This window comes from Leptonotus elevatus, chromosome 19 (genome assembly GCF_054856555.1).
Source record: "Leptonotus elevatus isolate MCC_2025b chromosome 19, RoL_Lele_1.0, whole genome shotgun sequence".
Taxonomy (NCBI): Eukaryota; Metazoa; Chordata; class Actinopteri; order Syngnathiformes; family Syngnathidae; genus Leptonotus; species Leptonotus elevatus.
Window position 1 is genome coordinate 14,810,764 of NC_141257.1, and position 23,465 is coordinate 14,834,228.

The following is a 23,465-nucleotide window of genomic DNA, read 5'->3' on the forward strand; positions in this document are numbered from 1 at the left end:
TGGTCCGGCCTCTGACGAATGACAGACCAGTGTTCCGTCGAAGGAAGCTAATTTGTTGAGGCGAGCTGAAAGTACCACTGTGGATAAGCTCAGTGGCAGTTAGTCAAGGCCAAGGGTTTGAGGCCATCAAGGCATACTAAATGAACTGAAGTCCTTTATTTGCGAACGAATGGGGTTTAACGATGTTAAATAGTTGTCAAATATTGGATAAAAAAAGGTAAACACAATGGATAATTACGTCTTTTAAGAAACACAGCCTAACTCGATGCACCAGTCGAGTGGAGCTGCCGGTAACTTAGCATGCACATGTGCAGACCCGATGGGCAGTGGCGATCGATAAAAAGCTTATGTCGACGATACACATGTATTGAAGCACACACCTCTGTATACAAGTCCGTGCGTTTGGCGCACAGCCCACCGGAACTACACAAACAGAGGTAAACAAAAGTAGCGAAACATGGCAACGCAGCACAGAACAACACTTTTGGAGTGAGAAAGAAACAGACATTTATTAGTGTGGTGAGTGACATAAATATACAGTAATGTATTTTATTGACCGTCGTGTGTTGCGGTTTAAATTGGGTAGTCTATACTATTAATAGGGTGACCAAACGCCCTCTTTTGCCCAGACATGGCAATTTTTTTGTATCATTAAAAAAAAAAATCATGAAAATGTCCAGTTTTCATTGCGCAAGTGCACCATGTTACGAATCTGAAAGCCGATAAAGCTGGCATCTCACTGAGCAGTGAATGCTTGCGAATGGAGCGAAGTTTAAGGTTTTCATCAGGATTTGTAAGATGTCCACAGACAGTTTTTACTTGTCGCAAAGACATTTTGAACATATTCAGATTTTTTTTTTTTTTTTACTGTCTGTGAAAATCTTTTGAAACCTATTACAAACACGACAAAAAACCCAAATTAGCTATATTCGCATGCATTTGTTGCTTGGTGAGATAAAGGGAACTTTTCATTTATGGATTTATTTAAATTTCCACCTTTTTATATTTAAAAAAATTATGCTGACACTGGGAATTAAATTGAGGAATGATGTTGACATTTTGGAAAACTTTATTTACATTAGAAAACTAATATTTTCTCTTTTAAGGCAATACATTATCGGCTTGAAATATCGGTTATTGGTCTCTTTGATTACTAATAATCGGTATCTGCCTTGAAAAAGCAGCATATCAGTCTATGACTATCAATATTATATATTAAACAAAATGAAATATTTTTTTTAATATATAATAGTGATAGAAAATAAAAAAGTAGGTCTTACTTCCTAAGCATTCCAATAAGGTCCTGAGCTGTGTCAGCAGTCCAGAACTTGAGGTCACTGGTAACGCTCTGCGCTGCCAAACCGGACGGCGTGAGTTCTATCCCGACTCGCCCCATTAAAATAAAAAGGTTGATTGCGGGTGCAAGAAAGGTAGGGCTTCGAACTTTGTTTGAAGTTGGAACATTATGTCATTATTTACTCATTTGTCAAGTAAAACCTCAAAAGAGTTATGTTTTATTATTTTATTTTCTACCAATTCACATGAGGGATACGTTCAAATAGATTGATAAATTTTAGAATTCGATGGTTCAATACCAACTGACTATCATATCAGAAGTGGATTATAATTTCACTGAAATGATTTAAGCACATGCATTAAAATCTTAGCATTGAGCTTTTCAGCATTCCCACGCAATTTGTGTAGAAATTGCATTTTGTCTAGTTATAATGGATGGCATCTTTGAATAAAGGCCGGGCCGAGTGTCCTCTTCTTTGGAAATGAAATGATGGTCACCCGATTGTAGCTCACGCCTATAAATTGGTTCTCCCGAATGTTTCAGAAACAAGAATTTTGACCTTAACCCGACTGCATGCAAACATACTGTCAAATTTCAATCGGACTCTGCTTCTAGACTAAACCTTTGCTGCCCACATGATAGTGTTTTGGATTCAGGGCCGCACCAGATGCCCGCAACCGTTGCCATCTAACAACCAGTATCACCACCATTTTGATGGAAGGAATAATGGCATAAATGGGGGATGTGTGATATTAGCAACACTGGATCAAGAGCTGCATTTAAAAGTTTTTATCTTTGGCAGAAGGTTAGAAAGTCGAGTTTGATACATCTGGCCCCTGCACTTAAGTGATAAGCAGATGAAACAAGCCTTTAAAAAGTGAAACGGAACGCTTCCCTGATGGCGTATGAAAAACCTGGGATGGAGGTGGTGGAGAGGCAGAAGGCGTACTGGGAGGATTGGAGTTGCATCAGCCAAATAAATTGTCATGACGCAGACCATGCGTGAAATGAGCAGCAGATTCCACATTGCAGTTGCAAATGGCCTTATTACCAATACACCCAGTCAGCTGGCACACTTCCTGTTTGGCAAACAGCATTGACCATGGTGTCGAGGCACAAGAGACCAGAACAGGAGGGTGATCTTTGCCATTTGTTTACAGCGGCGTCCGAGGAAGGGCGCCCGGTTCAATTGTACAGACGACATTTTAGCAGCAACCATCTGATCAACAGTCAGCTCTGTGCATAAAGAACGCGGTGTGTGTGAATGCGTGTGGGGGATGGGAGGAGGGAATTAAGATTTGGCATTATGTCAGAAGAGAGCTGCCATCCCTGTCTCCTTTTTCCCCCCGTGTGCGCACACAAAGCCATGCGAGGACAGTGCAAGCAGAAAGGGGAAAGAAACTCTTGTTTGTAAGGTGGCTCGACAGTTTCACTCTTTTATTATTTTTAATAAACCCCCTGCCAAAGCACCCCCCACCCCCACCCCCTCCAACTCACACATGCCTGTGCGCACATGTCTACACAGACTCCACAGTCACTCCTGATTGGCCCGTGTAACATGAACAAATGAAGCCCTGAGCCCTGGCTACATGTAAGGGGCCCTGAAAGTAAGCATGTGTTTATTTTTACAGTGAAAGAGGGGGGGAGGAAAAGACGACTGGTTTGAGGAATTGGGGGAGGGTAGAGGAGCAGGGAGGGGTTTCTTTGTGGTACTATACAGCTGGAACAGGAGAAGGGGTTACAAAATACTGCCGTCTGTTGGAATGTTGTGCAGTACGTGGATGTCTGGAGTCTCCGGACGTCGTTTCTTGCCTGTTTTACGACAGTGACCTTCTCCTCCGTACACTGTCGCTGCTCTCAGGAGTCCATTTTGAAGATGGAGAAGTCTACCTGTGCGACCATACCCGTGATTTATGAAAAGATGAAAAGTGGCACCATGTCTACCCTCAATCAACCTTCACCTTTTTTTTTCTTTTCTTTTTTTTTTACTTTTCTTCCAAGCTGTCTCCTGTTTCTTTTCCTTTATTGCGTTGCCCTGGCACAGTGCCCAAAGCGGGAGGGGTGGGTGAGTGGATGGCTGTGGGAGGGATTATGAGACAGGACGGGGTGGGGTTGAGGAGAAACAGGAGAAAGAGTGTGGCTTGTGTAGCAGCTGACTGAAACAGTCATTATATTATGTAAAGGCAGTCGGTGGCGATGGCCGCGAGGAGGGGGGCGGGTTGGGGGGAAGGGGTGCCAGCGACTGACGTGCAGCGCAAGGTCGTCCCTGATTGGCTCATCAGCACCATTCTCAGTGGCGCTCTCTGGCTCATTAAAGGTGGAGGCTCAGCAGAGCAGGAGCTTCTTGTGTTTTTCTCCCAGCAAATGGAGGCGACCACTCGGCTCTACCACTGCGTCACAAATTAATTAGTGACGAAGTAGTAACAGGGAAGGCTTTGTTGTGTAATCATTAGCATCCCCCTCTGTGTTAAATAGGATAATGTTGATGGGAGAAGGATACTATAAATGTTAGAGGAGGGCCAAGTGAAATCGTACCGAACAATCGACTGGGTCATTAAAAGCTTTTTCTTTAATTACAAAGTGTACGTTTTAGCATTCAATGTTGCTAAATGTTAGCATATTTTTATTGTTGTTTGACCTCTAACATCACTTGGTCATGGGATACAGCTACCTCCAGAACGAGGCACCAGTGTCTGAGCACTTGAATGTGAATGATAGGATATTGTAGTGAATATGGTAGGGATATGTCGTAACACTAACTCTTGTTCTAATGCCAGATTAATATTGAGCAGAGTAATGTTGCCCGGCAAAGTTAGCCGTAGCTGAGGTCTTTGTGGATGTACTACAGCTCATCTTCCCATATCTGATGTCATGTTGATGTTCTTTAGGCCGCAATCTAGTGGAGAGTGAATCCAGAGCGCCTTGCTTTGTTGCCCTCTTATTTTGTCTTCGATTTCTTTAAGCCTGGCTTAATCTTTAATTGGGCTGACACTATAGACTATTTGGGTGTTCGGATATCCTATTGAAAATTATATCGCATAATCACACATTCGGATTAAAATAAAATTATTTTTGCGTGGTTAAATAACAATTATTAATAGCTCTAGTTGCTAGTACGACTAGCCGCGTTAGCAGCTAACTCACTGGACCCGGTGCTAAATGCTGGCAACAACCATGTAACCAAACCGGCCTTTGTTGATAACTTTGGAATAGTACACCACGAATTAGCCAAGTGCACGTTTTGGCGATGTCTTGAGCAAGTTATTCTCTTTTTAAAGATATTTTATTTGTCATGTGCGCAGTGAAGTTTGTTCTCTGCATTTAACCCATTCCCGAGAAGCAGGTTAATAGCCAGCTTCATGATAAGGGGGTGTCTTGAGCAAATTGCTGGCAATCGGGCCAAACCCTTGTTGGCCAAAAATGTTCACTATTCACCTCCAAAACGGCATGTTTGTTTAACCATTAACGTTGCAACAAAGAGAGCAAGTCATTTTCAGCATTTAAGATTATTCAATAATTCGTTGTTGTTTTTAAATGACACACAAATGTGGACTGACCAAAAGTTTAGATTTTTCAAAAAAATGAAATTTACCCAATTGTGACCTATGAGGTTTCTGCCCCAATTCAGTGAAATGTATCTTCTCCATGGTGCTGCTTTCAGATCACATAATCGCTATGCTAAAAGCCAAGTTAGCTGGAGAAGCTTTAACATGCACCAAGACAAATGTAACCAGTCACGACAATTCAGTGGAAGACGCTTGGCTACTGTAAAGTAGTGACTGAACGCATTGTGATGAGGCTTAAGCTTGTTCTGTGTTAAATCACATAAAAACACCAAAGCTGTGTTTTTTGTTATCTCTAACGGCATGCTAGAAATAAGAAATCAAACTTTATTTTTGACCTTTTTTAGTTTAAAGTGACCCCAAACACTTGGCCTCTTCATCTCCATGGACATGTGCTGCCGGAAAAGTTCATTTTTTACAAACAAATGTTAGTGCAGAAACACAAAAGTGGCAAAAAATGTATTCTAGGTGCTGCAAATATGGCTTTAGTTCCCAGGCAGAAATATTTGTGTCGATCCGTTTTACTTGTTGGCTTAGCTTAACTTTTTTCCCCCAGCCCTGGATGGCATGTTAAACAGTGATTGCCCCATTGACTGCACTCGCGTATTTCTTTTAGGTACTAAGGATGGCACGATCACATTCTTTTTCACCTGAGTCCAAGTCACTTCATTTTGTGGATCTGCTGATACTGAGATACAATCTGTTACCTTGGCAGTCTATGAAGAAGTTGCACGTGAAACACAAGTGTGTCCAAAAATTACTGGAGGCGGGAGTGTTGAAAATTGGCAACGTCATCAAGAAAAGTAGAAAATTAACATATTTTGTTATATGCTGCTGCTTCCGAGTTCATCTGTCAAGACGCTTGTTTGATTGGCTGCATTCCCTTCACTGCACAGTTTCTCCACACGTTTGAACGCATTTGTTTGTTTGTTTTTCTTTCAAAATGTATTTCAAACATGCATAGTAATAAGAATACAGCACAATAAAATAACTTGTAAACAGAACCATAAAATATGAAGTTAACAAACAAACAAACACACAGCAAAAGCAGTGTTAGATGTAATCAATACAGCATAGGCAATTTCATACCTGCTTACACATGCTAAAAAAGGAATAAGAGGGAAGTATATACTTATCTATTCCTACCCCCATTTATTTATTTCATTACGATACGATACGATATACTTTTATTTTCCCCGTGGGGAACTTTTTCCTGGACTCTGTCCAGCTGCAGTTACAGTAAAGAAAAAACAACAGAATAGAAAGAGATAAAATTAAAGTTGTGGAGCCATGTCTCCGTGAACACCATGGCGCAGGCGTCCCGGTGCTCGCGTTATTAAAGTCTTAATATTTAAGAATAATCATATCAATCAATACATTAAAATATGCTAGTCACAATATTCTAATTTATAATTACAATACATTGTATAATGTCATATTTATCTACCAATAGGTAGTCATCCATAGCCTTTAATTTTCAATCACTAGCCCATCCATATAATAGTTCATATGTTCATTTTACTAAAGAATACATGATAAATAATACACCAAAACCCTTTTATTTATATATATATATATATATATACAATTAGGGGTGTGAATTGCCTAGTACCTGGCGATTCGATTCGTATCACGATTCGATACCGATTAATCCCGATACGAATCCAAAAAATTATTATTGTGATTTTTTTCTCTCTTTTTTTTTTTACCCTTAATATTGAAAATACTCATCAGTAAACTTGTACATGTACACTGTAAGATTTGTATGAAAATGTATTTATTTATCTGAAAATGCAGGCTTATAACTGAGCCACTGCATTTAACAAACAGGTTGCAGTCTGTTTCATGTTTGAACAGCACTGAAATAAAATATTACGGCTTTATGTTCCATTAATATAACATTCTTCCATGCTTAATGTGTGAATCCTAACCCTAAGTAAGATGTTTTGTTGAATATTCCCATAAAAAATATATGTTTAAAAATCGACTCGGCTGCATATCGAATCGATTCGAATTGCACGCTGTAATATCGCGATATATTGTCAAATTGATTTTTTGGTAACACCCCTTTTATATATTTATATATATACACATATATATATTTATATATATATATATATACATATATATATACATATATATATATATATATTTTTTTATATATATATATATATATATATATATATATATATATATAAAATAAAAAATATATATATATGTATATGTGTATATATATGTGTATATATGTGTATATATGTGTATATATGTGTATATATGTGTATATATATGTATATATATATATGTGTATATATATGTATATATATATATGTGTATATATATGTATATATATATATGTGTATATATATGTATATATATATATGTGTATATATATGTATATATATATATGTGTATATATATGTATATATATATATGTGTATATATATGTATATATATATATGTGTATATATATGTATATATATATATGTGTATATATATATATAAAAGGGGTGTTACAAAAAATCGATTTGACAATATATCGCGATATTACAGCGCGCAATTCGAATCGAGATATATATATATATATATATATATATATATATATATATATATATATATATACATACATACACAAATTGTCGCCACTGACCCGTTTCAGACTCTCTTATTGAGACAAACACACCTGAGACAGAAGGATAATCTTATAGAACAATCTTATAAAATATAGATAGTCTGGTGCTTGACGTGTTTGGCCTGGAAGAGTTAATATTGTTTTTAAAGAAAAAAATAAATAAAAAAGGAAGAGTTAATATTGTCAAGGAAGTCATACAGACAGTTTTAACATAAAGGACAAAAAGTGTTTGTTTATTTTTAACTGAAAGCACCCACTTAAAAATAAGAAATAAAATATATCTGATTCTGACTTTTTCGACTGATTCCAATCAGATAAAAATTACTTGCTGGGATTTCTGATCATGTGATTGCTGAACGGTTTGGGACAACCATTACAAGTACCTATGAAATCATGAATCTAGTTAAATATTTGTATATAAAGTTGGTGCAATGATTAATTGATTGATCAACAGCTAATCGACGATCAAATTAATCCATAAATATTCTGGACAGCCGACTACTGTAATCGGTAAGAGACCTTGTTTGTTTGATTTAAAAGTGACCAAAGCCTCAGAATTTCAGCCTCTCAACAGTAAATGTTCTCCATGTTCTGTAGTGCTTCATGGAAGCAGACCGATTAGCTTTGGAAAACACCATCAACATTTTTGCTTAATTTCTGACATGTTATGGATGAAACCAGGAACTGAATCCTAATTAATTTATTTGTTTATACCCGTAAACGCTTGTTTTTGTTGTGAAAGCTCATATGACACAACATGGAATTTTTTGATTGGCATTTAATCGCAGCAAAACTACTGGCCGGCGGACCAGTCATAAAAACTAGTCGCATAACCCCACACACTATGTGACAGTTCAGTGGCATTCGTCCGTGTCGCTCTGTGTGCAGCGAAGCTAAAAGTTCAAGTTGGTGCTGATCGAGGTCAGATCGATTTGTCCTCGCAGTTGAACTTACACCAGAGTTCATTTGATACTGGAGAAGTTTCTCGAACCAATGTTTGAATTGACATTTCAAAGTGTGCTAGTGTAAAAGCACCTGCACTGACTTAGTTGTCTGTCAAGGCTAAACATGTGGAAGGCCTTCATTGTATAATGGCAAATTGCACAACATCTTGTGACTACTTGAGATATAGCTGCAAGAAGCTAGTTGCATGTATAGCTATGTGAAGCTGGCAACCAGCTTCACATAGCTATACATGCAACATGTATAGCTACGTGAAGCTAGTTGCATGTATAGCTAGGCGAAGCTAGTTGCATGTATAGCTAGGCGAAGCTAGTTGCATGTAATGCTAGGCGAAGCTAGTTGCATGTAATGCTACGCGAAGCTAGTTGCATGTATAGCTGCGCGAAGCTAGTTGCATGTATAGCTAAGCTAGTTACATGTATAGCTACGTGAAGCTAGTTACACGTATACCGTAGCTACATGAAGCTAGTTACATGTTAACTACATTAGCTTCCGCGCAGGCCTCAGGTTTAAAGTTGTCACATGACTAGTTACACCGCAATTCATCAAACGAGTCACTTTAAGTATGCAGTGAGGTACTCTCCTTTGTCATGCCATCCTCTGACATATCTGACCAGTCACATGACCAACCTTATTCGCTTATAAGACTCAGCTTACTGTTATTCTTAATTTAACTTGTCTTGAATATTATTGACACATCATGAGAGTTTGTTAAATAAATACATTTTGATGGCGCTGCCCGTATTTGCCATGTTTTCTACACATATCAGTAGAGCATCACAAATACGGGCATTTTCCCTCACAGCGGAAATCCCAATATTCATCACTGTCGAGTTCAGAGTTCCAAGCTATTATTAGCACGCTCTATTTAACCCACTTCTGTCTGAATGATCAGCTGCTCATATTTTCTGATTATTCTTTTGCAGTGATTTTTACTCCACTTCCGTGATACTGGAAGTAGAACAGTTATACATTATTCAATATGTAACAGGCCTTTTTCAAGTCTGTAATTTACCAAAATGAGTAATCACTTGTTGTTCAAACAGGAGGTTAATTGTACCTTTTTTTCTGGGGGGTTGTTTTCATCATCATATTCATCCATGTTTGGTGCTCTTGCGAGTATTTCTGGCACGTAAGCGGTGTGTGTGGGTGTAAATTGAGATGAACTACAGTGTGTTCAGTGATGGAACATGTCACCAAGTGTGTGAGTGTGACTCACTGATGCATTTTTAATCATCTTGGGTTGATTGTAGAGCCCAACAGCAAAGTACTCCTAAGAAGGAGAATGTCATCCATGTTGGTTTAAGTTGGCCCCAGAATCGCATCATTTTCTAACCCTCCTGTCATGTCCTTTCTCCAGGATGGAGCAGATGTCTGAAGAGGCGCTAAGGCTGAACTTGTTGAAGCGAGGTCTGGAGTCGCCCAACGAGCGAGAGGAGGCCTTGGCTAAGCGCCTGAAAATGGAGGGCCACGAGGCCATGGAGCGCCTCAAGATGTTGGCGCTGCTCAAACGCAAAGATCTCGCTGAACTGGCGGCCCTGGAGGTCGGGGGGCCTATGGGGGACGGGAAGGGCCCCGGCGTGAGCACACTGCACCATCAGAGCCTAATGGGTGCCGCTTATGAGGAGAAGCTAAATGGGAGTCTGAGACTGGGAGGGCATGGCGGCCATGTTGGACCTAGTAAGAACGGAAAGGAGAACATCCTGGATGAGCCGGTGGACATGAGTGCAGGGCGGAGATGGTAAGGTTATCATTTGATTATTGTCCTTTCTATAGCAGGCTGTCTGTCTGTTTACTGACATACTGTGACTCAAATTTGTGTGAAAGTTTATGGCTTGATTTTTTTATTTTTGTTTTATTTTTTTGTGAAGCAGTTTTGCAAATCAATGACTTTATTTGAGGAGCAACTTTATAATTTTGTAAAGAATTTTTTTTTTTTCCCACATTAATACAAGGGTTAGAGGGTTAGGGTTCTTTTTTTAAAGAATAGGGTTGTTGTTTTTCTTAAATTTGCATTATGTATAACAGTAAACTTTATATTCTTTTCGAGAAGCAAAGCTAAATAGATTTTTTTTTTAAAGATAAGATTTACAGTCATGTCATTTGAGAACACATATTTTGCAGACCACATAAGTCAAAATCAAAACTCAGGACTCTATTGCGAAACAAACAAATAATATAACTGGAACTGATATATAAATATTTTATACAACTTTTATATATCCATTCATTTTCTGCGCCGCTTATTAATATATTTTTAAGCTTATAGGCTAGGGTGACCAAATGTCGTCTTTTGCCTGGCATGTCCACTTCATCCTGTCCAGTCGTCCAAGGGGGTTTTATAAATTCATAAAATTGTCTGGTTTCCATTGCACAACAAAATGGTAGGTCAGCGTTTTACATACATCACATTCTAAGCGTTCAAATAAAGCCTTGAGCTGTGTCAGCGGACCAAAAGCTAGTTGGGCTTACAACATTGTCATTATTTATTCATTTTTCAAGTAAGACGTTTTAAAAGAGAGTTTTTTGTTTTATTTTCTATCCATAAAGGGGAGGCAAATGTGTTCAAATAATTATAGTGTATAGCATCTTTGAGTAAACTTTGAGTAACATTTAGGTATTTTGAAGTGTGCCGAGTGTCCTCATTTTTGGAAATCAAAATATTTCCACCCTAATATAGGCCCCTCCTCCTGGCTGGCCACTAATGTATTAAACAATTCTAATTACAGTAAATATTTGTATGAAAAAGACTTCACCATATGCTGTGCACACGATAAACGCAGTACGACAGTAATTGAGCATCCCTTCTTCTGCTATATGATGATGTATTCTTACGCCACTGCACGAATAATTCATACCGTTGTAACCTCTGAAGCACATACACTGCCATAAACAGCAGTCCTCTTATAGCACAAATGCCAAACTCAAGACTCGGGGGCCGGATCTGCCTTGCCACATAATTTTATGTGGCCCGTGAAAGCCAATCTAGCTTGTCAAACGACGATTGTCACGTGTCCTTTTTTAATAACTTGAACAATAATTGAACTATATGTTATCCTTGAGCTCTGATTTCAAAACTAGTCCATCCAATAATTTGTTGTGTACTGTATATCGCTGTCATCAGGCGGAATCTTTGAACCTCCAAAATCAAGTTTTTCAACCATAAACATTGCATCGTCAAAGAGCGAAAGCCATTTTCAGCACTTCAGATCAGTTTATAATACTGTGCAATTAATCGAAATTCAATTACAATTTCGATCATTATTAATAATAATAATGCATCGGATTTATATAGCGCTTTTCTAGACACTCAGAGACGCTTTACAATGAAATGGATACATTATTCATGCACTCATACATTCACACTGTGGTGGTGGTAAGCTACTTAAGTAGCCACAGCTACCCTGGGGCAGGCTGACGGAAGCGTGACTGCCAGTGTGTGCCTACGGCACCTCCGACCACCACCAAACATTCGCACCTTCTGTATACCTCATATTACACTAAACAATGACAAAATCAGCATAATAATAATAATAATCGTTTAAAAAAAGAAAAAGATTAATGCAATTATTGTATTTTTTTATATAAATGTATACATTTGCACCTTTTTCAAATGTTAAAATAACTAATTTTGTTTTATCCAAAAGGAACTTGCAATTATAGCGTTTCAAATAATTGTATTTGTCTTAATATTTTTTACGTTTAAACATCTTCTTGCTTAGTACCAAAAAATAAATGATCCTAATCATGATTTCAATTATTAACTCATTCACTCCCAGCCATTTTCACTGAAGCCAACCCCCTTCGCTCCCGGCTCTTTTAATTGATTTTTGACTGATTACTAAAATGTTTTTTTGTAAAACTACCCAGTGTTTCCCACACCATGTTAATACTTGGGCGGGCCACCCAAGTAATAAATTGGCCACCACCCAAGAAGTTTTCAAGAACATTTATTAAAAATATATTTAAAAAGAAAAAAAACGTGTCGCGATATACCGCATGTAAAGTTAGTTAGATCGTGAGGCTAGAGGAGACATAGTAACAGGACTGAGACACACCTTCCGTCTAACCCGCCGACCATCCACACCGTCTGAGTCCACCCACCCAAGTAGATTTCAAATCTGTGGGAAACACTGCTACCATTGCTTTAAGCGACCTATTCAGCCCAGAAGTTGCATCAAAGCCTTCTGTATGCTTAAGCATTTTAAAAAAAACACGTATAAATACGTCTTTGGGAGCATAATAATATTTAAAATAGAACGTATTTATACGTTTTGGGGAGCAAATGAGTTAAAATAATTGTGATTAATATTTTCTTCATAATTGAGCAGCCCTAGTCTATACTTTGTAAAAAAAAATAACACCCACACGTGGCTAATGGTATATATTTGTGGAAAAAAAGTTAAATTTGCCAAATTGTTGTTTTGAGTTGAAAATGTATGTTAGCAGTTGTCATTTGACAGTTGAGATGCCTTACAAGTCTCCTTTTCTAAATCAGTGGACCGTGTACTTCCTTCCCCACCACTTCATGGTCACTTGCTGACAACTACCTAATATACTGTCCAATGGTCCGTGTGTGAAGATGAGCTGTAATGACCAGGACTGTTGATTCAGAGAGACACATTAACCACTCTGCTGCTCCGCACAGTTCTCAGTACATTCTTTTACATTTCTGATTCTGAAATGGTTAGTCGCGTTAAAGGTCAAGAGCTTTTTTTTTTGTGGGTGTGTGAGCGTTTCCTTTAGTAGTTTGCTCATCTCATTATATAATTGTACAAAAATGAATATGGTTTACATTGGAGGATCTGACAATTGCATGGCCAACACAAATGTTGGTTTCATCTCGTTGTACATGTTAAATAAATACATTGCAGTATCCACTTTTGATTACTTGTGCAAATTGTTGCAAATAATTGTGGGAATGCTGAAGCATTATTGTTATTTTTTTATTTTTTATTCTCCACACTATTTTTTGCCGTGTAATAATTCCCAGATAACACAATTCATACCGTTCAAATGTCCACTTGCTTAAAAAATTCACGCCTCCCGAGGTATATATTGTCTGATTTCCCATTACTAATTAAATATTAACTTTTCCCCATTCATTTTCAATAGGACAGACATTGAAACTTTTCTAAGTCCCACTTTCCACGCTCACTTCCATACATACAACTGATCATCATTGCCAGCTCTCTGATACTGATCAGTGGCACACTTCCGCATTTTCGGCATTCCCACACAATTTCTCCAGAAATTGCACTTTGTCTCGTTAAAAATATACTATTAAGCCTCACAGAATTGAAAAAAAACAGCTCAAGCTGTCGCGGCCATTCACAACATTTTCATACCCTGCTGACTGTTCGTGAATCTTTCAATCTTTACCTATCAAGTAAAATGTATCTGACGCTCTTCGTACTTGTTTGCGATATTAAGGGAGTTAAGGATCTCAGAAGCTACTGTGACATTATAAAATAGGGTAGCCCTCACACACTTTTAGTTGAAAATGTGAGAGCATGAGGACAGGTATTTGTCATTCATGATTCCAAAAGTAAAGTCATTTTAGGTAAAATACCCCAAAATGTGTTGTTTATTCACATCAGTTTAATACAATTTTGTTCTTGTTTCAAAATAAAAATAAATAAATAAGTACTATTAATCAATGAATGTCTCAACATATACTGCTGAAATCCTAAAGCTTGCTTACCACTGAGTAGTTGGATAAATGTGTTGCTTGAGATTGTTAAGTGTCTGTTAGAAGAGCCCCAAGTCTGAATTATTACCTCTCAATTGCAGTTCAACTTTTAATTGAAGTAATGGGGGCAATCCGCCACGGCTGCAGACTGGGCGGTGATAGCTGCATCAGTTACATAAATAGCATGACATCATACCAGTGCAACACAGTGAAACTCGCCAGTCAATTCAATAAAGAGGAATGTGACACGGTAAACAGTGGGAACAATAGAGGACATCCACATTTCAAAACATGCAAATTCAATTAGAGTGCATGAATCTAACAGTTATAATAAATTATATTAACTGTTAAGGCAATGTTTTAAATCCTATTTTTCAGGGATTTTCAATACCACTTTTTTTTCTATATCTATACCATTAGTACTTTTCCATAGGGATAGACCGATTATCGGCGTCAATATTCAGCATTTTGACAAATCTAGGCATCGGCCATTTTGAAGAATCATATGGCAGATAATACATCAATAATAAAAAAAGTGTTAATTTCAGGGAACTAATTTAAAAAAAAAATCATTAGATGCTGCTGTTCCTAGGAGCTCTCTGCACATTCTGTTTTTGTTTGAAATTAAAACTAAGATAAGTAAAAAAATTAATGCTTCAGGTATTTTGAAATTTTGGAATACTTAATTTACTGTAGAAAACAATTGTTTAAGTTTGTATTTAAGTTTCGAAAACATGCTACTGCCTCTGGGAGATCCCGGAATTTAGATTAGATTTTGACAAAGATGAGATATTGACAAAGATTTTTATTTTATTTTTTAACTCCAATACTTTTACGAACCCTAAAAGGTGCTCAACAAACATATGCTTTAAAATAAAAACAAATACAAAATTAAGAGCTGGAGTTTGTATTTTTTCCAAATTTTGATGCCAATATTTTCCCTTTTTAGTGAAATATGAATATCGGCAACAAATATCGGTTATCATCCTTGACTACTACTAATCATTATCGGTATCGGCCCTGGAAAAAACATATCGGTCTATCTCTACTTTTATACATGAAATAAAATAAAAAGAAACAATGACTGATAATTTTAAAGACCTACTGTATATATATCCCAATATAGCATTTTTCCTTAAAAGTACATGAAAAATAATGGAATTTTTCTAATACCCCTTTTCCATTTGTTAAAAAAAATTCATTTATTGTATAGTACAAACAATGAAATTAATTGAAATTAATCAGACGTGTATCTATGTTCCTGATTGTAAAATGACCACAAAATGGCCGCCATTGGTGTGTACTGATACTTTGAAATAAGGCAGCGTATCGGCCCAATACTGATTCCTGGTATCAGTACTGACCTATCTGTAATGTTTTTACACTTTCACCAGCCATACGTTGGTTAAAATAAGGCATCCGATACATTTAGCCAAATTCCCATATTGGAGAGTGTGAGCTTTTCTCTTTCACACGGCTTCTGTCCTACATTTTATACTGCTCGTGAATCTGGTTTGCAGTTTCACAGAGTGAATTTAATCCCTTATTTCTTGTTTCTACCACAACTTTGCTGTATTTTTATTTATGCATTTTTTTAAAAATGTTTTAAGTCTCACTCATCCCTGTGGCTGCTGGCCAACCAGAAATCTCAGAGCTAACAATACCCGAGCCAGTCAACCTGTGACTAGTACACGCAGCTATCTAAAATACTCCAAATATTCAGTCTCGCTCCACCGTTTAAAACTCTTGGATTGTTCAACCTCCAAGTTTTTGTGCAACCTTTAAGGCATGTTATATTTGCAAAAATGGTTTAACTTGTACTTTATTTGTGGCGTTATTGATGTGTCAGTACCACGGAATTTTGAATGGATAAACTCTGACCTCGAACATGTCAGTTGTGTTCTATGGCTAACAAACTTCTAAAAAAAAGTTATTGAATATTAATTCAATTTGAGTACCACAAGCAGTAAATAACACTGAGGGGACAATTTGAAAAAAAATTTGTTAGATTTTTATGGTGATTAAAGGGGATACTTGACTCATTGAGCCATTTTTAGCAGTAAGAAGATAATATTTTGTCTATAATTGTGGGAATGCTGGAAGCACCCTACTTTCCATGCCCACTTTCATACATACAACTTATCATCATTACCAGCTCTCTGATAAGTGCATTGTCCAGTCACCAGGAGGTCGCGAGTTCGAATCCCACCTCCGACTGTACATTGCAAATATATCCATGATCATTATGCTAAGTGGTTACATGCTAACTGACTATCATATCAGGAAATGCATTATAATTTCACTGAAATGATTAAATGCATGTTGGCTTTCAACATCAGATGACACCATTTCAAAATAAATTTGCCACTAGCCAAGAATTTGAACAAGTCCCACCTTAGACAGATTGCAGCTCAAGTTTTCTTTTTATTCATTTATTTAACTACAATTAAAAATGTGTAATTTTCACATAATGTATCTTTCAATTTTCTTCATTAACATTAAGCTTAGCATTCAGCTATTAGCATTCAGCTTCCAGGATTCCCACGCATTTTCTGCAGAAATTGCACTTCATTATTTTTCATAAACAATTAATATCTTCATAAGCACATTTTGCCACTTGCTGTTGACTGAAGATGACATCACGCATGTTCAGGAAATAGGTAACGAAGTTTGATAATGTGGACCGAATTAGGGCTAGGCAATAAATCGAATTAATTCGATGCATCGGCATTTTAAAAATGGAATTCGTTGAAAATGGGCTAAATAGTGAAATCCAATTTTGTCTTTTGGATTAATAAAAGCTGTTCTTATGTTCTGTTCATTCAACATTCAAATGTGTTTCTAAGTTGTAATTTTGTGGCAGAATGCTGGATGAGTGCGTTACAAGACATGTTTACAATAGCTACCAACTACTTAATTGTGGCATTTAAGAAAAAACTATGAATGTTAAGTTTATGTTAAAACACATTTTTGACATTATTGTTGTCTGAACATTTTGCACAGAAATTATTTTTGAATAAATGAAACCTTTAAATAAATGTTTGTTGGGTTTATTAGCTGATTGCATTTATCTAAAGCTACGTGGCAACTTGTTTGTGTATTGTATATCGTTGTAAGTAGGGGCGAGTACCGATACCAGTATCGATATCGGTGCTAATACCAGTCTTATTTTAAGGTATCATTACTTGCAATGGCGGACGCCCTCTTGTGAGTGTTTTACGATTGTGATCTAGAAATTAGAAGAATAAAAAAATCATGACATTTCAAGGAAAAATGCTATATTGAGATATATAGGGGTTTCTTTAAATTTATCTGTCCTTGTTTTTTGGGGGGGAAATTTTGTGTATCAAAAGTACTAGTGGTATCAATTCTTGGTATTGTTATCAGTAACTACAGTAATTTCTGGATTATAAACTGCTACTTTTTTCACTTGCATTCGATCCTGCGGCTAATACAAAGGTGCAGCTTATATATCAGATCACAAGGGGGCGCACTATAAAGAAAGCGCAAGAGCGTCAGGCAGAGCAAAACAAACTAAGTGAGCCCAAATACAATAGGAGTGACAATTTGTGCTCTCGTTATGGAAAGAAAGTAGCGGTAACCCAATGCGGTAACATTAAAACACCCGCAGCTTATAGTCGGGTGCGGCTTATATGCGTAACAAACTCGAGTATTCCCCAAATTTAGCTAGCACGGCTTATAGTCAGGTGCGCCTTATAATCCAGAAATAACTGTACTCAAGAGTTGAGTACTCGTGCTGGTATCTGACTGAAAAAAGTGGTATCAAACATCCTAGCTATAAATTTTATTTTGTTATATGCATTTTTTTTTTGTTGTGTGAAGGCTGTCTTATCTACTTCCACATAATTCATCTGATTCTTGTCATTCCAATTTTAACATATTCCAAATATTCATGCCATTCGAGGATTAATTTTTTTGTATTCCAAATATTCACGCCTTACCCACACTTCCCGATTTCTTATCCTAATTTCCCCCATTCATTCCTAATGGCAGATTCAGCATTTCACATTTATATAATTTCAAAGTGACATTCAAAACATTCAACTGTTTCATTTCACTTTAGGAATCATTATTAGTCCATTCCCTTCTTGATTCTTCACACCCTACCCCTTTTTGGTTTCTCTGCTATAATTTCTTCATTTATTCACCGATTCAAAACATTCTAACTTTCAACTATTCCGCTGTTTCCGGGTCATTCTGCAGCATTCCATGCCAATTAATATCATCCCAAATCATTCCACAGTTTTCATTCGGCATCATAGCCTTCACATGAATAAACAGAAATAGCATTTTCTAGGTTTTTGTTGTTGTTGTTTTTTTACTATTCCATCTTAGGGGTTTTTTTACATTCATACACATTTATTTCTTATTTTTTAAGAAAACTGATCCTATAGCTCAAAACTTGATGTTAGAGAAAAACTGATCAGTTTTAGAATCGCCATTTAACACAACAAAAATTGTTCCCCAGTGTAATATTTTTTATTTTTTTTAAATATTATATTATTTTAGAGTAAGCCGAGATTACAAGACCAAAACATTTATGTATGATAAATCTGATATTTAATGTAATAGATTAATTTATCACAAAAAAATAAGTAATGAGAGAACCTTCCAAAAATAATCATGTTAAGTCGCAATTGCAATATTGAGGGGGAAAAAAATTGTTACTCAAAGTCAACTTTTTTTTTCTCTCATTCAGCGACACAGACCACGACAGACGAACTCCATCCCCAGACGTCATCATTCTGTCAGACAACGAGGCATCCAGTCCCAGAGCAACACCTCGCCCTGAAGAGCGTCTGAACCATGCAAACCTGGACATGTTCAAGGTAAAACGCTTTCCTCCCCGACAAGCACAGAACACACTTGGCGTGCAGCAAAGTCATTTGCTAATTAACTAATTTTGTGTTGCACATCTGTTTTAACCCTGATTAACATCATTGTGAGGGCTGTCAAAAGTCCCGCCTTAATTGTTCGGGATTAATCAAGATAATTCATGTGCTAATAGGACATTGCGTCAATAGATAGTCTTGCATGGCACTTTACATAGTAAATAGGGCCCGACCGATATGCTTTTTTTTTTAGGCCGATGCCGATACCAATTTTTGTCAGAAAAAATACAGATTAATCGGAAAAAAAAAAAATATATATATATATATATATATATATATATATACAATGCATAAAATTATCCCCCCATTGATTTTCAATGGGTGTGACATCTTTAAATATAACTTGAAAGGAGAATGGGGGGAAAAAAACAATAAGAAAGTGAAATAAGATTATAAATAAGATGCCGTTCATCCATGGCATACACACTTAAAGTGAGTACAGAAGAAAGTTGCGACTGAATTCTATTAAAATAAATCGTTTTTCACACATTGGGAAGAATTTCTGCCTTTGCGTAGTGTTATCTCACCTGTGGGTATGTGTTCGCACAACGTTTGTGTGTGGATATTCGTTATTTGAAGGAAAAACACTCCCGAAGTTGATGCTAACTTCCGGTTAGCATTTGAATGGGATCCTCCCTTTGCTTTTAGCATTAGCATTAGGCTAGCAATGTTTTAAAAACAAATCATCTTTTGTATTTAAATATACAGTGGACGTAGTGTGTTTAGTTTTACAGTTAACTCCAACTGCGCTGTCATTAAACAGCTTAAACTTAAGGACGCTTAGGGACAACAGAATAACCAGAATGACATACGCTAATGCTACACATTTGAACCAGGCGCTCCTTCTAATCGGCGGGAGGGCGTCTCGGCTATCTGAAATGCTTCGGACACTGAGACAGACACTACACACTCGACACACAACCGAGGGGCATAAAGGCGGAAGCGCAAGTACTGGGACGTGGCCCACACGTCGCAAACCGGAAACAGAAACAAAGTTGATGGGTGAAAACTTGGAAGTCGGAAGTCCCGCCTCCTCCGTGGCATATAGTCCATAGTCCATATATACAGTTCAGTTTGTGTTGAATCTGTGAAATGATGTGATATGTTGTAGGGTAAGACCGGCGAAGAGAGGCAGCAGATGATCAAAGCTCTGAGAGAGGAGCTGCGTTTGGAGGAGGCTCGCCTGGTGCTGCTCAAGAAGCTCCGGCAAAGTCAAATGCAGAAGGAGAATGTGGTGCAGAAGGTCAGAGGGGGTCATCTTTCATATGCAAATAATTGTCATTAATTAGTTGACAGTGATCACATTCCATATTAGGACATTTGCATTTTTTTTCTAAATGCAAGTATTTGTGAAAATGATGTTCATTCACTTGATTCTGTGTCATCAGTAGCATGTTATTTGTTTTATTGATTGATTGATTGATTGAAATGTTTTTTTTCCAATATTTCAACATTATTTCAATACATAAATAAGTGACAATAATCAAAGATCTTTTTAAAGTTAAACCCAACTGCAAAATTTAAAAACTATTATTATTATCTAATTTTTTTACGGAGATGATCGGTGACGTTATTGATCAATGTGCAAATTAAACACATTATGGCCAATCAGAAAATGAAATGCAAAACATCAACGGATCCGATCAAGCCAGTCATATCCGTAAAGTCTAGAATATATCTTCAGCTATTAACCAAAAATGTCACGTATTCAATTATTTTGGGGCTTTTTCTGTAACGCCAAAAGATGGCGCCAAATCCCTGGCTAGTAGGAAGTCGTGATTGGTGTCAAAGAAGTACTGTTATTGTGTGACTTTATTGGTTTCATTCTGATCATTGTGTGCAGGTTTCGGTGGTCCAGAATGCCGCCTCTTCTGGGCATCCTCCATCCATCCACGGCTCCCCTGGACTGGGGAAGCTTCCTGTACGGCCAGGCATGCACAACCCGGAGCCCCAGAACCTCCGGACTGCACAGGTTAGTGCACATTGTGTGACATTCCTAAACCCAAATCTAAAGACAAGTTTGACAGAATTGAAAACTGTTACACCTTATATGCTTAACTCCTCCTCATTATGAATATGCTAATATTTTTACTTCAAAGTCAATGAATTAGATTTAAATACAATTGGTGACTATGTGTACAGCCTTATATAATGGTAGCAGATAGAAATCCAATTGTGTATCTGCTTTAGACCTTGTGATCATAATGAATTTTAGTGCGCGTGTGCGTGCGCGTGCGTGTGTGTTTCTGAGAGTGTGTGAGTGTGTGAGAGAGAGCTAATGAGCCCATCTCCTGCTGGAAGCCTTTGTTCTTGTAATATGTAGCTCTGCTCCTCCATTACATGTTGAGATTGTATTAAATATTCAGTGTGTGCGCATGTGTGTGTGCTGTCTTGTCAGCTCATTTTGTATCTACTATGATGCACTGTTGGCTTGTTAGTTGCTTCATCAAGACCTGACTTCCCTCTGCTGGCCTCTTTGTATATCGCATCACCCGACAACAGACATTTGACTATTACCTTCCTCTGTCGAGTCATTCACTCTCAGTGCTGCAAATTGGCTTGTGTCAGTTTCATTAAATAATGAACGACAAACACACTAATTCACTCACTTACTCACCCTTGAGCAAGCCGCCGTCCCCACAAGTGCATAATTTTCTGTTTGAGTGTAAACACAACAATTTACAGCAGAGTGTGATTTAAATTTCCCCCTTGAAGGATCATAATGAGTAAAATTTTAAAGGTAAACAAAAAAACTGTACTAGCGATATCTTTAGCATTAAGAATGCATTTGTCATTCAATTTTCTAAAATGAAGGGCTTCATTGTTCTTAAAAATAACACAAACTAGAAGCTACAATGTTTCACACCTTGTGGTCATACAAAGACAACCTTTGCTGATTTCTTACTAACCAGTGCCACAAATTGTCTTTTGTTTTGTTTTGTTTTTTGTAGCTAGCAAAATGCAAAATTTTGTATAGGGGAAAGCTGCAAAGAATTTTTGGGGGATTTTTGTTTAGGGATGTTCGAGACCACTTTTTTTCAGACATCCGAGTACCGAAGTCTTGAGTACTCACTGATACCAAGTACTGATACCACTAGTACTTTTGATGCATAACATTAAAAATAATTTTAGAATGACCTATAAAGCCCAGTGTAGCATTTGTTCCTCAAAATGTATTATTTAGCCCAGAGGTGGGCATCGAGGGCCGGAGTCCTGCAGGTTTTGCATGTTCTCCAACACAGCTGATATATGATCAGCTCATCAGCAAGCTCTGCATAAGCCTGATAATGATCCTGTTGATTGGAATCAGCTTGTGTTGGAAGTAAGAAACATCCAAAACCTGCAGGAATCCGGCCCTCGAGAACCAAGATTGCCCACCTCTGATTTAGCCCTAATGACATTGTGATATATCACCACCTTATTAAAATAATTGGCTGTCATTTTTTTTGGGCACTTTTTTTTGTCTAAATCATCTCCTTATGATGCAAATGGTTTAATTTTTTGTGTTTCCTGAAAAAATTACTTAGCCGATTATTTTAAGAAGGTGTCTATGTGACCTGCTAGGCATAGCGAACTCTGGCTAAAAATAGATTTGAGTGGTCAAAAGTTTCCATTTTGAGATTTCTCCACATACCCTCCTTTTCCCTCTCTATTTTCCTCTTCCAGCAGCCCAAAAGTTGAAATTGTATTCAAAGTGTACGGGAAAAAAAGTGATGAGTCAAAAATGCAGACTTCCTGCAGACAAGAAAGTATCATGATGACTATTTTTGCAAAAACAACAAAAGTGAGCATTATTGACTGACATACTTGTACCTTATTTTATTTGTGAATTGGTTCAAAGGCATAGGAATGGCTTTAGTTAAATAATTACCAGTACATGTTTTTGCACAAACCCCTCAGCTATGACCCGCAGGTCCCAGCGCAAGGCTGCTGGCCAATGTTCGAATATAGAACTTTTACCTTTTTAAAGGCTATTAAAATTGAATAATTATTACTGAACCATATTTTGAATTCATATTTTTAAGGTCAATTGACTTGTGTACATTTTAGTCATCCACTACTTTACTTTGTGCAAAACACAATTGTAATTTTTGTACTACCAATAAATGAAGGAAAACTATTCGCAAAAGCATTATAGTTATAAAAAAATAATAATAATAATAAAATAAGTTAAATGTGTTAGAAAATGTTAACTTGTATACCAATTGACTATATGATTAGGAAACTGATTATAATTTCACTGAAATGATTAAATGCATGTTAGCTTTCAGCATTAGATGACGCTTTTCAAAATAAATTAGCCATGAATTTGAACAAGTCAAGTTAGGTCAGTGCTTAGAGCAAGAGAACCTGGGTTGAAACCCCGCTTGGACCACATTTTAGTACATTCGATGGTTCGATACCAACT

The 23,465-nt window shown here is 37.1% G+C and overlaps 1 protein-coding gene across 1 annotated transcript in view; it reads left to right on the plus strand.

Annotated features, from left to right (window-relative positions):
• Positions 1-23,465, plus strand: part of gatad2b (GATA zinc finger domain containing 2B) — an 81,138-nt gene that overhangs the window by 35,741 nt on the left and 21,932 nt on the right. The window contains exons 2-5 of the mRNA XM_086062757.1: positions 9,813-10,193; positions 18,865-18,994; positions 20,169-20,300; positions 20,901-21,029. Of these exons, the coding sequence (XP_085918883.1) occupies positions 9,814-10,193; positions 18,865-18,994; positions 20,169-20,300; positions 20,901-21,029 (771 nt within the window). The 5' untranslated portion in view covers position 9,813. The remainder of the gene's footprint in view (positions 1-9,812; positions 10,194-18,864; positions 18,995-20,168; positions 20,301-20,900; positions 21,030-23,465) is intronic.